Genomic DNA, 17,411 nt, shown 5'->3' with positions numbered 1-17,411 from the left:
GGCTCCTTCCGCACATGCAGAATAATGCACTTTCAAACTGCTTTCAATGCTCTTTGAAGCTGTGCAGAATAGCAAAATCCACTTGCAAACAGTTGTGAAAAGTGGTTTGAAAACACATTATTCTGTGTGTGCGGAAGGGGGCCCAGTTTGTGATCTAATGCAGGGACAAATCAAATGTTTGGGCTGATCAATTAGTCTTATTATTTTTTCCATTTTTTGTATTAGTATCAATTTATTGATCTATCAATATGGTTATTTATTTACTTTTTAACAAATCTTAAAGATTTAAAGATAAGTAGGAGTGGGGAGGTCACAGGCAACAGAAGTGATATGGCAGGACAAAAAGTGGGAAGTAATTGACAACAGGGAAGAGGACGAGGGGAAAACATGCAAAGTAGTGCAAGGGAATGGGGAGGATAAGACTAGGCAGGCTGGCTGCAGGCGGAGGGAAGATGTTCAAGGCAAAATTGTGCCCACTGGCAAATCTGTCCGATTCTGGCAGCGAAACACAACTAAAATTGTGCTATAAGTGAAGTAGTGGCCTTTATTGTTTGAACCATTGGCTATAACATCCAAAAAGAATAAATAGTCTGAAAGGAAACTATTACATACAATTAAAACACTAAAATTGAAATAATAAGTTTGTCTTTAAGTTAAAATATAATTAAATTACATTCACTATTAAATTACATTCACTATTAACAGGTTAAAATACCATATCAAATACCATCCACAACAAATAGTTCTCCCTCCTCTTTCATACTAAATTGAATTGTCATTAAACTTAATAAGCCAGCTGTTTAAGCTTATGTATTCTGCTTGCGTTTTCTTAGCCGCCAGGGCAAAAAGAGCCATCTTATAGGAAACATAGGAATTGATGGTGGAGGCAAAAAATGATCAGCTTGATACATTCCTGTTCACACAGCACATGGGATCTAATTCCAATTTTGCAATCATGGCCAGAATCTGAAGTACTTTAATACCTTTTATTCTTTTAACCTGATACTTTAATTATAACCCTTCATTATTAAAAAGACACCCCTGAAGCAACAATATCTCATGGCTTGGACTGGTCGGGTTATTCTCCTTCCTTCCTGAAATAAGCATGCTTACTGTAGCAGGATATGCAATGGATGAACAGCGGTATAGTAAGGAGGGAGGGGAGGGGATTTTGCATTTCAGAATAAATAAGTGTGCAAATGGTGAAGCACCTACCCGACTATCTATTCTGCCATACAAATACCTCCATCCAATTTGTGCATTAGTGCTAAAAGAGAACGAGGTTATTTAAAACTCAGTGTTTTCTTCTTAATGTGTAGCTTTTCATCTGGTGAAAAAAACAGAAAGTAATAGCATTTGATTACCAAAAGGCTTTACTGGACATCATAGAACCTGCTAGTACAAAAGGCATGTGAGATGGAGTCTGTACTAAGGGTTGGCTCCAATCCCTAATCTAATTAAATAGCCAACTGAGAGAATGTTTGCTTTTCTGTGAAGCATCTGGATTGCGCCAGTCACTATCTGTACCCACCTTCATTACTATATGTACATACTATGTCAGTATGTAGTATGTTTAGAATACTATTTGGTATGCTCCACTATCAGTTTCCATACAACATAGATATGGGCCTTCTATTTTGTGTGGAAGCAAGTACATAAGTTGCCTTAGGGCTTTTTCATCTACAGATATGGTTGCCAACTGCCTAAAGAGAAAAAAAATCTGTCCTTTAGTAGAGGTTTAATGAGAAATTTCTGGTCTTAATAAATAAAACTAATGCTATGAAAAGTTTCAGCTGTCCATCAAGCCCACATTAAAGAAAAAGGACATTTTTCTTCCGACCTACAGACAACCCTTGCTTATAGGACTGAATCAACCCTACCTTCAGTGAGTCTGTAATTTATTAATTTTAAAATTTCTATTTCACCTTATAAAAGGTTAAGGTGCAAGCACCAGGTCATTACTGACCCATGGGGTGATGTCACATTATGATTTTAAGTAGGCAGTGTGTTTATGGAGCGGTTTACCACTGGAGGGGTGCCCAATCATCTACACTTTACCCCCAAGCAAGTTGGGCACTCATTTTAATAGCCTCAGAAAGATGGAAGGCTGAGTCAACCCTGTGCCAGCTGCCTGAAACTGACTTCTGTTGGGATCGAACTCAGGTCATGAGCAGAGCTTTGACTGCAGTTCTGTGGCATACCAGTCTGTGCCATGGGGCCAGAGATGTATCTAGGGAAAATGTAGCCCAGTTCAAAATCTACCATGACCAAACAACGCTTTTTTGCACCAAGACATGAGAGGAAATTATTTTCATGGTATTCTAGTGCCAAGTGGTTGAGGATCTTATAGATTAAAATTTCAGAGAACATTCTTAAATAGGTTTACTCAAAAGTAAAAAGCATTTTAGTCAGCCTTCCTCCCAGAAAGATATTGTCAGCTCTGCACTCTCAATGGCCAAAATAACCAGGAGCCACTGTTTAAGCACATGCACGACGTGTCATATTGTTTGTGGTTAGAGTTCTCTCTGTACTGTTGAATTCCCACTTGTACTGACACTCCCACTTCAACTGTAGAACAATAAACATTAATTAGTCTGAACTATTGCTCTAGTCATTTCAATTAGAAATGTTTGTAGACCAGCCTGACAGGAAAGAGGTAACATCTTTCAGACAGATTTGCATCCAGGTTCAGCAAAACACTTGCATTCACAGAAATATATACAAGACTTCTTATTCTAAAACTGCAATTCTATGCAGACATATTTATACAATACTTGCCATAGTATAGTTGATACTATATAGTCTACAGTAGTCTAATGACATCTAGATCTGCTGACATGGTAACAGAAGATGACACTGTTAACAGCATGATTCTTAAGGAATGGTTTGAACTTGGTAATGGTTGGAAACAATAGAGTATGAATGGGGCACTCTCTTTAAGTGGCTATAACTCTGGATTTCCTGATTCAATATTTACCAAACTTAGAGCATTTTCTAAGGAAAGTCACCAGCGGCTATACTAAAAATTTGATGCCTCAATCTAAAAACAGCCCCTCCCCACAACCCCCAGAAAGATTTCCCACAGGTTGTAATGGAGTTGTGGAGGAGTTAAATCCCCCTGGAGGGGGTTAAAAGCGCTGCAGAACTCAGCACAAATGTGCTGGAACACTTCTTCTTTTAACAGGGTTTTTTTACTCCCTTTCTACTGCTGTAGCTGGTAATCCTGATATGATATAGGAAAAAAGTGAGGTTTTTTTTTTGCTTTTTCAGGATTGTTGGCTATAGTTTAAAGCACCATTTTTGCCCTGCCCCCCCCCCTCCCCCAAAGTTGAAAAACACCAGCAGGCAGGAGTTAAGAATCTTTTCTAGGTTCATTGTGTCTGCCTTCAATTTCCTTTTGATTTCTTGGTTGTGATCTCCTTTTGGGTTAATGATGGAGCCAATTTCAACCATTTCAATTTCTTCATTCTCAGCCTTAAAGTTGTGTAATTCTCCTGTAGTCATTACTTTTGTCCTGTTCTTGCTCAGCTGTAAGCCACCTTTGGTAATGTATTGTCGAAGGCTTTCACGGCCATATTCAACTGGTTGTGGTGGGTTTTCCAAGCTGTGTGGCCATGGTCTGGTAGATCTTGTTCCTAACATTTCACCTGCATCTGTGGCTGGCATCTTCAGAGGTGTATCACAGAGAGATTCCCTTCTCACTGGACACAGTGTGTAACAGACTTCTAACTCTGTGATACACCTCTGAAGATGCCAGACACAGATGCAGATGAAACGTTAGGAACAAGATCTACCAGAACATGGTCACGCAGCCCCGAAAATCCACAACAACAACCTGCTTTGGTACTTTCCATTTTAACCTTCATTTCTATTTCTATTTTAACCTTCATCAGTAGTCGTTTGAAGACTTAGCTTTTTTCTGTCAGTGATGTTGTATTATCTGCATATCTCAAATTGTTAATGTTCTTTCTGCTAATTTTTACTCCCCCTTCATTCTAAATCCAATTCAGTTTTCCTTATGATATGTTCTGCATACAGATTGAACAGATGAAATACATCCTTGGCTGACACTTATCCACAACATATGTTGTGCTTCAAAACAACCAGATGTTATGGTAGACTCATTTCTTTTAAAGACAATCTGTTCATGATATACGCAGGCAAAAGCTTTGCTGTCATCTATGAAACACAAACTGATTTTCTTTTGCAATTCTCTCATATGCGCCAGTAACTACTGTAAATTTGCACATGACTCTATATTTTGAGTTCTGTAATTTACATAATTCCAGCTGTCCATTTATTAATAATATGATACGGAAAAGCTGGCTTGATAATGGTCCATATTTTCTGACAAATCAATGTCTTCTCTTTTGGAGAAGTTTGAAGAATTATAGGATTGGAACCAATCAGTTCTTTGGCTGGTGGTCCCCTAGGAATTATGGTACACTCACGAATGAAAGACATGTGAGATGGGATCAATAATAAGAAAGAGAATTAGATGCGCTGATATGGAAAAGCTGGCTGGATTCAGTCCCATCTATCCAGCCAAGCTACACCTTACAATGTACAGACATTCGTCGTGGGTATTTACAGCCATATTGCAACTGCAGTTTCCATTTAAAAGTACTGCTGGGCGGGGGGGCAGATTCAAGTTGGGACCAAAGTTTAGGGGTAGAAGAGGCTGCTGCTTTCTCCTTGTGCATTTTCCTGAGCCAAAACTTATTAGATTGGTTGGGGGAGCTCTACATGTATCGAATGCTTACCAATAATGCTGCCCTGCAACATTTTGGCTCAGAAAACAGTACAGGTGGCTTAAGTCTCTGTTTGTCATGTCACATGTCCCTAACTGAATCAGGCCCTTGCAGCACTCTTACTCTCACTGGGAACGGCAACATATCCCTTACTCTCTTACTCTCACTGGGAACTGCTATATATCCCTATGGGAGGGGGGCAGGAACTTTCATACACTGTAACATGTGGTTTGTCTGTAAGTGTCACTTAACACTCCACAGTCTATTACACATGCATACAAAATGTCCTGTTTTCATCTGTGAGGTTGATGGATATCACTATGTGCAGATACACACACCAGCCTCCTAATTTTATGAATCTTCTTTTGTTCTTTCTGGCAGGGAACAATTACAAATACATCCTGATCTTCAGAACTGATCCTTATGATGTCCCCCAATGATCCAGGTGACATATTTGAAGCATGGAGTGGAACAAAGTACTTGCAGGAATATTTACTTCTGGGACTCCGTTGGTGGCTGACAGCATTATTAGCAGTTCCTTTGTGGCTTCTATGCTACATATACCTATCTGCTTTTATCGTCCAGATCTTTGACAAGGCTTCTCAATTAACAGGAAATTCATCCAACAAATTACAAAGAAAATGTATTTTGATTGTGGCATGCCTCTGGGATATCTTTGGGAGAATATGGCATGGTAAGCATGGTTTTATTTTACAATTTATTGTTAGACTTGCAATCAGGTGTTTTCTGGAATCAGCTGAAATGGCAAAAAATGCATGGTTAGATTATACAAAACTATGTCAAAATTCATAGTTGGGACATCACAGAAACTTTCTTTTTCTGGCTTGAGATGCTTCAGAAAATAATACAACACTGCTGGTAATAATCTGCTCCATATTCTAGATCACGCCACCGGGGACAGAGCGAGGGGGAACTGCGCCTGGGGCATGCACGTGCTCTGTGCCCCTGCTGTGGCGGCGCCCACCCCGTCCCACCCTGGAACATGCCCGCCATGCCCCGACCACGCCCCTGCACCCGCGCATGCTCAGGGCGTCGCACCCCCACCCCATAGGCACTACACCACTGCACGCCACTGATAAGGACTTCTGCACTTTACTTTCATAAAGTTGACAGATTACAAACTAGCATTCTTGCAAAATACAAAGATTGCTTTTGCAGTTGAGCAAATGTAGTTTCTTCCTTGTTCCTCTGCCAGGCTTTGCACCCAACAGAAGGATTAACAACAAACTACACAAGCAGTCTTGAAAATGGGAAAATTTTGGAAATCTCCACTCCCTAAAAATCTCCTGCTATGGAATTCTTTAAATCTTTTTGGAGTTAAATAGGCTGATTTTGCTCCATCCTCCCTTTTTCTTTAATTAATATTCAGCTGTTCACAACATTCCTTTCATTCTGGAGTGTATTCAGTCCTCATCAAGCCATTTGTTGTAGGTTTTTGTTTAGCCAATTTATTAATTCATATTTTTCTCCATGTCTGGGGAATATTTTGAGACTATTGAGAGCCTTATCTTGTCTGGGACTCCATTCTGCTGCTTTTGTTATCCTCATAGTTCCCAGCCAAGTAATGTTTTTGTACATATCTAGGGAATTCCATGAGTATTTGAAAACTGCCTTGCCTGTGGGTAGCTTGGTCTTGTGGTTGTCATTATTCATACAGCCAACCACCAGTTTATTATTAGATACAATGAAAGTGGGAATCCATAACAAAAAATGTGTTGGATATTTTGGTCTGTTTTTTCATTCCTCCAAATGCAGCCCTTTAAAACATCCTCTGAATTTTCAAGTATTGGGTTTTGAAGATGCTAATTGTTAGTTATCCAGTTCTAAAACAGTGCTATGTTCCTTTAATTTCTTACATTTGGAAATTCAGTTCCACATGGAAGTTGTCCTAGAGTGCTGATGTTTGAGGGCAACCAAGAAGTTGGCTTCTTCCTTGTTCCCATGAAGCCCAGTACTACATGGATGTTTTCACTGTAGGACTTTTCATGATTTAAAGAGTTTGGGTGCTGGTGTGCTAGTGCTCCAGCTGGAAAATTGGCAGCTATGACTTTAAATCCATAAACTCAGACTCAGATCCATACAGTGTTTGTTCCGTGTCATGGAGACAGGGTTAGAAACTTGTATAATCAGTCAACTGAAATTCTGGTCTAACTGTAGTTTCTCCTATGGACCTGAAATTCCTAACTTCAAGATTTGAAGATGCAGGTGATGCAGTGTCCTGTCAACCCTAAATGGGTCTTGCCTTATGGTTCTCCTTTATCAGCTCTGTAAAAACTCCATTAGTTCCCATTTATTAGCCATAAGGGTTAAAGTGTCAGGCTGCAGTGTTTCCAGGGGCAAGAAGCAGGGACATGTCCTTTTAAACGTGAAGCTTCTGCTCTGTAGGGAGGTGATTTCATTGGACTGTGCCAGAAGGGCACATAAAGAACTTCCTCATTCCATCCTCTGGTATTTCAACTGTATAGGGATTAGGAATGCTGGCAATGTTGCAGCATATGTGTTTGATGTCACACTTACTATGCTGCAAGATGTCAATCAAATATGAGATAACCACCTGATCGTGAACAGCTATGCATGCTTCCCAAACAAGTTTGCATTGCCATTTTTTAAAAAAGTAGCATGTGCCAAATAAATCCAAACAGATCAGCAGCCGTTAGCTAAGAACTAAAGAGTTGCCTACACGCTTCCCCTTAGAAAGCAAATGGAAGGATTAAGAGACTTATTTTTAATGAAAACTGAGACTTCGAAGATTGCGATAGATTGCAAGAACGTTAGTTTGCAATAGCGCTGTAGCAATTACTGATCAATCAAAAAATCTCAAAAAGTCTGAGGAAACAGTGGCCATGGCTCTAAACAAAACTGGTTGGTCTGCACTGCACTGTTAGGAAAAAATACAGTGAAGCAACCATGAACAAGGCAACCACAAAAAAATCAAATCAAGCAAACTGGCTTCCTTTTTGCAACCCACTATAGTAACCTGAGCTGAACTGGAGGATATTTCCTTGAATGGCAAGTTCTCCCATAGTCCCAGCAAAGCACATAAAATGTTCAGGTTTAAAAAGCTTCTTGGAAACTTGTCCCCAGCACCCTGGATGCGGGAAGAAATTAACAAATTATTCTTTACTTACTCCTCGGAAGCCCTGGTGGCAGATATTTCCATGGACTTTCAAAGCACCATATTTGTTTAGTACTGAATGAAAGCAACCAGCAAGCTGCTTTGATCCATTCAGCCTGTCGACAGGTAGAGTAAGAGCTGTGCCTTCAGTCTGCAATCTTTCTTCTTATTGGGAGTTATTCTGCTTTTTTTAGAGGTGAATAGGGAAAGTCAGATATTTTCCTAGATATGCAGAATCCAGTGTGGTTAAGAATGATGGACTCTAATCTGGAGAACTGGGTTTGATTTTCCAATCCCTTACATGAGCAGCAGACTCTTATATAGTGAACTGGGTTGCCTCCAGACTTCTACACAGGAAGGCTGCTGAGTAACCTTGGATTAGTCACAGTTCTATCAGAACTGTCTCAGTCCCACCTATTTCATAAGGTATCTGTTGTGGGGAGAGCAAGGAAAATAGTTTGTAAGCTGCTTTGAGATTCCTTACGGTTGAGAAAAATGGGGTGGAAATCCAAACTCTTCTTCTTCATCATGATTGGCATCATTACACTGCCTTCAATAACCACACAAGGGCTGCTTATATTAGCATTAGATATATTGATAAAAGAGGGTTAGGATTTATTCTTTACAAAGTTATGCTAATATCTGCTAATCATGTCATTCTTTTCAAGACTCCTATACATTGATGACTTTATAAGCTGTTCCAATATCTTTCAAGTTACTGAAGTTAGAATGCTTCTTTTGAAGACTGAGACAACATTTGCCCATTTCCAGTCTGATTTTTCCTCCAGGATTTATCTGAAATGATAAACAGACATTCTTACATTACCAAGTTCCTTTAGTATCCTAGAATGCAATAAATCTAGCTCTGAAGATGTGAACTTATTTAAGATAGATAGGTACTCCCTTACCAACACCATTTCAATTTTAAATTGCAGTATTGTTCCTTCATTGCTTAAACAACTTTTGCAAAGAAGATAAAGCAGTTTCGTTTTCTCTTTAGTGGATTCCATGTATTTATAACAGCATATTTATAATGAGTTGCAATCATTATAAATGAACTCATTTCCCCTTTTTATAAATGGAAAACAAATTCATTTATAAAGATTACAACTAGTTATAAATAATCTGTGCAGAATCCACTTTTGTCAACTGTTAATCATATTCACTTCATCATATTCACTTATGAAAGCCTTCAGTTGACTTTTCCCTTCTTTTAAAGAGAATGCATGAAAAAGACCCACCGCCCCAAAAGCATCTTTTGCCAGCATCTGCTCATTTTGGGCTTTACACTTCCTAACACAATCCTTACAAACCTGGTTTACCTCCTGGGCTCCCCATCAAGTGATCTATCATGCTTTCCATTTCTTACAATGTCTATTTTCACTTCGTTTCACTAAGCCCTTCGAGGAGGGCAGTCTATAAATGATAGATAGATAGATAGATAGATAGATAGATAGATAGATAGATAGATAGATAGATAGATAGATAGATAGATAGATGGATGGATGGATGGATGGATGGATGGATGGATGGATGGATGGATGGATGGATGGATGGATGGATGGATGGATGGATGGATGGATGGATGGATGGATGGATGGATGGATGGATAACCACAATGGCTTCTTTAGCTGTCTCATGTTTTTGTCACTGCTACTGTTCTCTAATGGGTCTTTAGCAACTCCTGTTTTAGGGAACCCGCCCACTTTGGACTTTGTTTGTCATAGAATCCTATCTAGTATTTCTTTGAAACAGATACACACTCATAAAGATGCATTCTGTCGTTTTAAAAGCTATATAAATATAAAAGTTCACCAGGACTTTCCAACTAGTTATGATCAGAGAGGTTATGCAAGCTGCATATCATAGGCACTCACATTTGGTGTTCAGAAATAAGCAAGAATGGACAGAAGTATTTGTTCATTGCTGGTCATTTGCTTCTGCTTAGCTTAAGTCTCTGTTCTGTTTCTCAACTACTTGTTTCCTCTCCTCCAGATTTAAATTTAGTTTCTTGTTTACTTCTCTGTGTTTATCTTTTGGTATGACAAGCATCCTTCTTGCTATGCCTCTTCCACACCAAAGGACAAGTAGTGCTATATGTATTTACATGCCACGTTTCTGTTTGACAACAGCTCTTCAAGGCAGTTGATAGTAAGTTCAAGCAAAACATAGTAAAAATAATAAATTATTTCAATAACAAAATTGAAACATCAAGCAGCTGGCAAACCATAAGATGAGTGAAAACAGATTAAGATTCAAGCATTTTTTCCTAATGTTATCAATCTTATTAACAATAGTTAAAAAAAAATAACAGTCCATAACATACAAAACTATCACGGTTCCATGGTGGGTTTTCTAAAAAAGGAAGCTCATAATTTGCCTACAAAAAGAGAAAGAGGTGTCATTCAGAATAGTCTTACATCGGCCGGGTGCCACTGGGAAGGCCCTTTTCCTCATGACTGCCCACAGTTGTTCTGCAAGTGGGAGTTCTGGAGCAGGTTTTCTGATGATTACCTAAGCAGCTAAGCAGTTCCACATAGCCATTCAAATATATTGGTCCAATACTGCCTGAAGAAGTTTCCCTTGAGGGGTACAAATAAGTTCTTAGGTTGCATTCAGGATCTGTTGTAGCTTCTGCATAAAGGCAGGCTTAAATAAAGTGCATTACTATAATCCAGTGTGGAGGTTATCAAGGCACACATGACAGTGGTTATGTCCCTTTTCCTAGAGAGTGTTACCATTAGCATACCAGTAGAAACAGGTAAAAAGTGTTTCTGGCTTCCTGCTAGCTGACTACCCAAAAACCAACTGTGTGGGAACATACTCTAAGAGCAAACCTGATAATTAAGCAGGAATGCAACCCCACCCAAAACAGGCCTGATGCCTGAGTCAAAATTCTCTGCCTCCAGAATGTCCATCTTATATGGATTCTACTTCAGTTTATTACTGAATCCATCAGTCCACCACAGATTCCCGTCTCTTGTTTAAAACTTTCACTGAATTGCATTTCTGCTGATGTTAAAATCTGTCTCAATCTTTTTAAAGAACTTGGAAATTTGAACAATTAACAAATATAGTGGAATAAATTAAAATACTCATTTGCTGAGTATATCAGCAACTGGATCAAAGTTGAGAAGCTTCCTCCACCTGGAGTCCTCCCAGATATTTCCTGGGAATGCTACATTTTATGTTCTAGCATAAAGAAATAATGGGCTACTATAGATTTCTTTTAGTGAGCCAGGAAGAATAATGCTCAACACCTTACCACAAAATGCAAATAATTTATTTTCACACACTTATTATTAGAGTATTTTAAATACAAATCATGTTTTGGAGATATACATGGAACCTCCCAAAGTGTTAATCATCTCACAACTTCCTCCTTAGCATTAAAGAAAATTGAACAAGCCCTCACAGAATACTCATGTCACAGACTGATACTATGACAGCTCATAAAAATATGATAAACAGATCACCCATGTTACAAATTGAGGTTGTATTTTTACAGTGCATGTGTAACTTTCTTTTTTAAAGATTTGTTTGAAACATGAAGGGAGAGGAAACGAGGGAAGCCAAGCAAAACAGTGGGTGTAAACCAGAGAAGGGTGTTTGGTGGGGCAGAGAAATAAAGACAGTTTGAATTAGTTCACCCATACTCAAGGAAAGCTGGCTGGGAAACAGATTTTTTTTTTAAAAAAAGAAAACATTGTGGTAAAAGTGCTCAGGAAAATAATGGGAGAAAAAATGATGGAAAATGTTTCCAAAATCGTAGAGAGGGAAAAAAACATGCAGAATTAAAATAAAAATACAAAGAATGTGATGGCATGCAATGATTTAAGTCACTCGTGCAGAAACAGTCAACGGTACTCTTTAGTTGAGTAACATTTGACAGGTGATGACAAAGGGAATGTCTAAATATACCTAGAACAATGATACACAGAAATCAGTGAAATCTAGGCCTCTCTGCACATACCATAAGAACATAAGAACAAGCCAGCTGGATCAGACCAGAGTCCATCTAGTCCAGCTCTCTGCTACTCACAGTGGCCCACCAGGTGCCTTTGGGAGCTCACATGCAGGATGTGAAAGCAATGGCCTTCTACTGCTGCTGCTCTTGAGCACCTGGACTGTTAAGGCATTTGCAATCTCAGATCAAAGAGGATCAAGATTGGTAGCCATAAATCGACTTCTCCTCCATAAATCTGTCCAAGCCCCTTTTAAAGCTATCCAGGTTAGTGGCCATCACCACCTCCTGTGGCAGCATATTCCAAACACCAATCACACGTTGCGTGAAGAAGTGTTCCCTTTTATTAGTCCTAATTCTTCCCCCCAGCATTTTCAATGAATGTTCCCTGGTTCTAGTATTGTGAGAAAGAGAGAAAAATGTCTCTCTGTCAACATTTTCTACCCCATGCATAATTTTATAGACTTCAATCATATCCCCCCTCAGCCGCCTCCTCTCCAAACTAAAGAGTCCCAAATGCTGCAGCCTCTCCTCATAAGGAAGGTGCTCCTGTCCCTCAATCATCCTCGTTGCCCTTCTCTGCACTTTTTCTATCTCTTCGATATCCTTTTTGAGATGTGGCGACCAGAACTGAACACAGTACTCCAAGTGCGGTCGCACCACTGCTTTATATAAGGGCATGACAATCTTTGCAGTTTTATTCTCAATTCCTTTCCTAATGATCCCCAGCATAGAGTTTGCCTTTTTTACAGCTGCCATGCATTGAGTTGACATTCCCACGGAACTATCAACTAAGACGCCCAAATCCCTTTCCTGGTCTGTGACTGATAGCACTGACCCCTGTAGCGTGTATGTGAAGTTTGGATTTTTGCCCCTATGTGCATCACTTTACATTTTGCTACATTGAACTGCATTTGCCAGTTGGTTGCTAACCTTTTCCGACTAATTGGTAAGAATGTAGTGACCAAACATTTCTTCTGTTGTGTTCATTTATTTCTTCTCCAGTAGTCATAGGATAACAAATTGTTCTTAATTTCATTCCAAACAGCAGGCCACCACATGCCTGTCTGTTTTATAGCTCCTCTGCATTTGGTTAGATTTTGATGTCTTTTGTGATTTTTTCTTCTTCATGGAATGTTGTAGGGCATTACAATTTTCTTCCAATTCATTTAGCGGTCCATGGTCAGAAAAATATTCTAGAACAGGGGTAGGGAACCTTTAACACTCAAAGAGCCATTTAGACCCGTTTTCCACGGGAAAAGAAAACACTTGGAGCCGCAAATAATTTTTGACATTTAAAATAAAGATAACACTATATATATAGGGGTTTTTTTTTACCTTTTACTCTGCTCATTCTGAGAAGTGCCTGGATGCGCCCGCCCTGCTGCCTGCAGGGCGGGCAAGAATGAAGCCGGCGGCTCAGCCTCGCCAGCCGCCGGGAAAGTGCCCGCCCCGCTCCAATGGGGCGGGCGAGAGGGGAAGCCCATGGCGCGGCCCAGCCGACCGTAGGCAGTTGGTGCGCCCGCCCTGCTGCCTGCAGGGCAGGCAAGGATGGGGCCGGCAGCTTGGCTCATGGAGCCACAGTGCAAGGGCAGAAGAGCCGCATGCGGCTCTCGAGCCGCAGGTTCCCTACCCCTGTTCTAGAACATTGCTAGGGTACAGGCAGCCCAATCCAGGGGGGGAGGGAGTGGGGAATCCTATGAATGAGGCATAAGGTTATGCTGGCAAAGGTGCCTTCCCCAGGACATTTATGATGGCAAAGGTGCACTTATGACAATGCCCAGCCGCTGTGGTATCCTGGGATGCCCAGCTGCAGTGCCCAGCTCTACATTGGCGCTTTCCTGCCTCTCCGAGCTGCTTTGGCATGGTGGGGCATTCCTGGGGACAGAGCCAACCTTAGCTGGCTTTCATCGCTCGTTTAGCCCCCTTGAACTGGCAGAGTGGGGTTTGGGCATAGGCAGTGATTTTTGAGTCATATTTCTGCTTCCCCCTATGTTAAAGGGTTTTAAAAAACTTTTATGAGTGAGTTGTAGGGTGCCAGAGCAGTGCCATGCCCTGCAAACATGACAGCTCTGGATTGGGCTGTTAGGCCCTCTGCCCCTTATCTAATTAATATTTTTGGGAGTTCTGAATCTGCTTGAATAGCTGCTTACAATCTGATACAGTCTATGTTAGGATCCTGGGAAGGAAGTGTATGCACGCGAAATGTAGGCACTCCCCTCCAAGCCGTATGATCTACTCACATTGTAGAGCTTTGTGATAAGTTGTCTTTGTGATAAGGTGTATACCATAGAACAAATGCCACTTTTGGATTGAATCTCACCATTCTAATCAAACAACATTGATGTTGTAATGGGCTGCTTCCACATGGAGGTGGAAGGGGTTGGGTTGGTGTAGATGACACCGACCCGACCCCTCTGGGACATTCGCATGAACGGTCGTCAGGGCGACCTTCCTGTCCTGCGGCCCTCCGGCATGTTGCCGAGGCCAGGGGACACGCCCCCCTGCCCTGCGCGACTGCTCCAGAGTCGCAGTGCAGAGGTGGCGTGTCCCCAGGCCTCAGTGATGCGCCAGAGGGCCGCAGGACAGGTAGGTCGACGGAACACGGGGGGAGGGAGGGCGCCTTGGAGCCGCGCCGTTCGCACAGCAGCGGCTCCAAGCCGCCGTTTTCCGAAAACCTCGATTCCCAAGGGCAAGGTTTGCCGTCCCCAGGGCACCATATTCCACCCGTGCGGAAGGGGCCATGGTCATTTGGTCCAGAGCACTTCCTTTTATGACGGTTATGAAAGATTGATAGTTTGTGAGAAAAATACCAGATACCTTTTGAAAAATTCTGCATGCTCAGACACTAGCAAGGCATCTCTTTTTATTTATGCATTAGCATTTTCTACTTCTGTATGCATCCTGGAACAGAAAGCAACTGACTTCTACTACTATGAAAAATTCAGTTGTTTTAGGAATCCAACTGGAAATTAACTTTGTAAAGATAGCTTCTGGACCTGATATCCACGAAGTGGTAGATTTCAGTAGCAGATGTTGTTCTTGGCTAATACTGATATATTTTGCCATAGATAGTTCACTATTCCTTGAAAATATCTCTTATCTATAATGTCAGTTTGTGCTTTCGGATAGCATTTACCGTGAATGGCTTTGTCCTTTATTGTGCAATTATTGATCACATGAACTCTATGTCCCCCTGACAAAAATGCATTTCACTTGAATAACTCGTTTAACTTGAGCCAAGATTCAAGAGAGTAGCTAGTGTTTCATATTGTCTTCCATCGATGTACCGTATATTTATAATGCCTTCCATGAATACAGTGACTCATTTTTTATAGAAAATGAGTTCTGTCATCTCTTCAGAAGACCACAGAAGCAGCTGTCATTCCAAATAGCAAAACCTGAAAACAGAACATCCCAATTTAACCTTTTAATTTGTCATATATTTTTGCCCAAACCTTAAAGCATCTAACTTGGAAACTATTCTGTCAGATTTAGAAGAGGACCCTCAAATATTAGAAATACATATTGTTTTTATTTTCATTAAACTTTTTATGATCAACACAGATGAACATTTTTCCATTTTTCTTGACCACTGGAGTGCCTCAGGAGGTAAGCTTGGAGATTTCCCACTCTGTCATTGATTATGGTGCCACCTAGTGACTAAACAATAAATGATAATACTGATGCAGCAAAGAACACAAGTGCAATGTATGAACCACTCAATCATCAGGATTGCACAGAATAACCAAGGTATCAATAGAACTATCCAAAATAAGCTTGAAAACATCCAAAGGTCACTTGAAAACCATTTGGAGTAAACTCTAGCAACAATCAAAGTTAACTTCAAGGGGCCATAAGTTTAAATCTCACCAGTTGGAGATCTGCTTGAAGAGAGGAATTTATATCCTCCTCTGATACCTCATGGTTCCCTTGTTCTACCAAGAAAACCAGGCAAAGTATATGCCCAGACACATGTGTTGGGGCAGCAAACATAATTTTAATTATTCTCTTTCACATAACATTACCGTGTGTGACAAACTTTTAAAATATTTTCCTCATTGCAAACAAAGTATTTCATTTCCAGTTTGCAGATAAGCTATTATCTGTCCAACAACTAGTACTATTGGGAGCAACTAAAAATCCCAGGTGCCATCAGAATATTGATCTCATTCCTCAGAACAATTCCCCTCAATTACTGTAATTATTGCTCTAAATTACTTTGTGTTCCCATCAATGAAATACCATAGCACCAGCAACTAAGCATCTTGGAAATCATATGATAAAGTTAATAATCTGTGAACAAAAAATCAACGCTAATTTATGCTTCCGCCTGTCTAGTTATACTGTGTACATAGAACACCACAGTATTTCTGCAAATGTTAATTTGGAGCTTCTAGATTTTATCCTCCTGCCTAGACTTATTTTTTCCATCCAAAACCGTTTATCAATATAAATGTTGCCAAAATGTCTCATGACCAATGATTAATTCCTTTGCACTATTGAACACACTACCGGGATAGCATGATATGTCCTCAATAAAAAGTGCATATTAGATATTCATACGATAACTAGGTCTTCATATAAGAGTCCTTTCCAATGGATGATTTATCTCCCTCATTCTTTCACTGCTGTTCTATGAGACAGTGTGAGAGCTATCAACATGTGACCAGGAAAATTCTTGAAAGTGTCATCAACATACTTATCTGCCTTGGTCAGCTTCTTCAAGTCAGTATCCTTGGTCTCATGAAGCACATCTGTTCTTTAAGTGGGAAGAACTCAGTGATCCAAGTACATGCCCTCTGAATCTTCCCATATACCTGATATTGCATGCTTGTCTTAAAAGCGTTCATATTTAGAAGTTAAAGTGCATGGATTTATTCTGAAGTTTTCTGTAGTAAGAGGAAGTGTTTTAGTGTTCTGGTTTCCTAAGTATATTGCTGAACTCACACAGACGTTTAATTCTGCAGTATCTCATAATATTTCCCCAAACTCTTAATGTCTGTTGATACTCTGTTTTATCTCTGCTTTATCACTAGGTGTCCCTTTTGCTTGTAGAGTTTGGTGCTCTAGAAAAGCACTCTCCCATTTCCTTGTGTAGCCAATTAAAGTATCAGGACCAATCTAATACAAATAATATATAGCAGGCTAACTACGGAGACTGAACATTGGTGGTGATGGCAGGAGGGGGAATTAAGGGTAATTTGAGCTTCCTCAGTCAGGAGGTACAGATTTACTCCATTCTGTACTCTAGCTTTACCCTCAATTCCTACCTAGTTATATAGCTAATGATTTAAATTTTTTGCTAATCCTTTGAAGTTAGATCATTGTTTGGCTGTACTATAAAAAGTAGTATATGGGAAGTCTTTAAAGGCAATCAAGAACAGTATCTGAGCCGCTTACTGATAAATAGGTTAATAATAGGTTAATAATAAGAGTTTCTCTAAATATATCAGAAGTTGGGCCATGGGATATAAAAAAGAGACAACACTACTAAAGAGTGCAGAGAACTTTACTGACAGAATATTAAAGAACTACCTATGTCAGAATCATCATTTTC

General features: G+C 40.1%; 1 protein-coding gene across 1 annotated transcript in view; it reads left to right on the top strand.

Moving 5' to 3' along the window:
• LOC125439090 (transmembrane protein 68-like) overlaps positions 1-17,411 on the top strand; it is a 37,740-nt gene that overhangs the window by 7,024 nt on the left and 13,305 nt on the right. Inside the window, exon 2 of the mRNA XM_048507991.1 lies at positions 5,133-5,445. Coding sequence (XP_048363948.1) covers positions 5,175-5,445 — 271 coding nt within the window. The 5' untranslated portion in view covers positions 5,133-5,174. The remainder of the gene's footprint in view (positions 1-5,132; positions 5,446-17,411) is intronic.

The sequence above is a fragment of the Sphaerodactylus townsendi genome, linkage group LG09 (assembly GCF_021028975.2).
Source record: "Sphaerodactylus townsendi isolate TG3544 linkage group LG09, MPM_Stown_v2.3, whole genome shotgun sequence".
In the NCBI taxonomy this organism is placed as follows: domain Eukaryota; kingdom Metazoa; phylum Chordata; class Lepidosauria; order Squamata; family Sphaerodactylidae; genus Sphaerodactylus; species Sphaerodactylus townsendi.
This window is presented reverse-complemented; position numbering and strand designations above follow the sequence as displayed.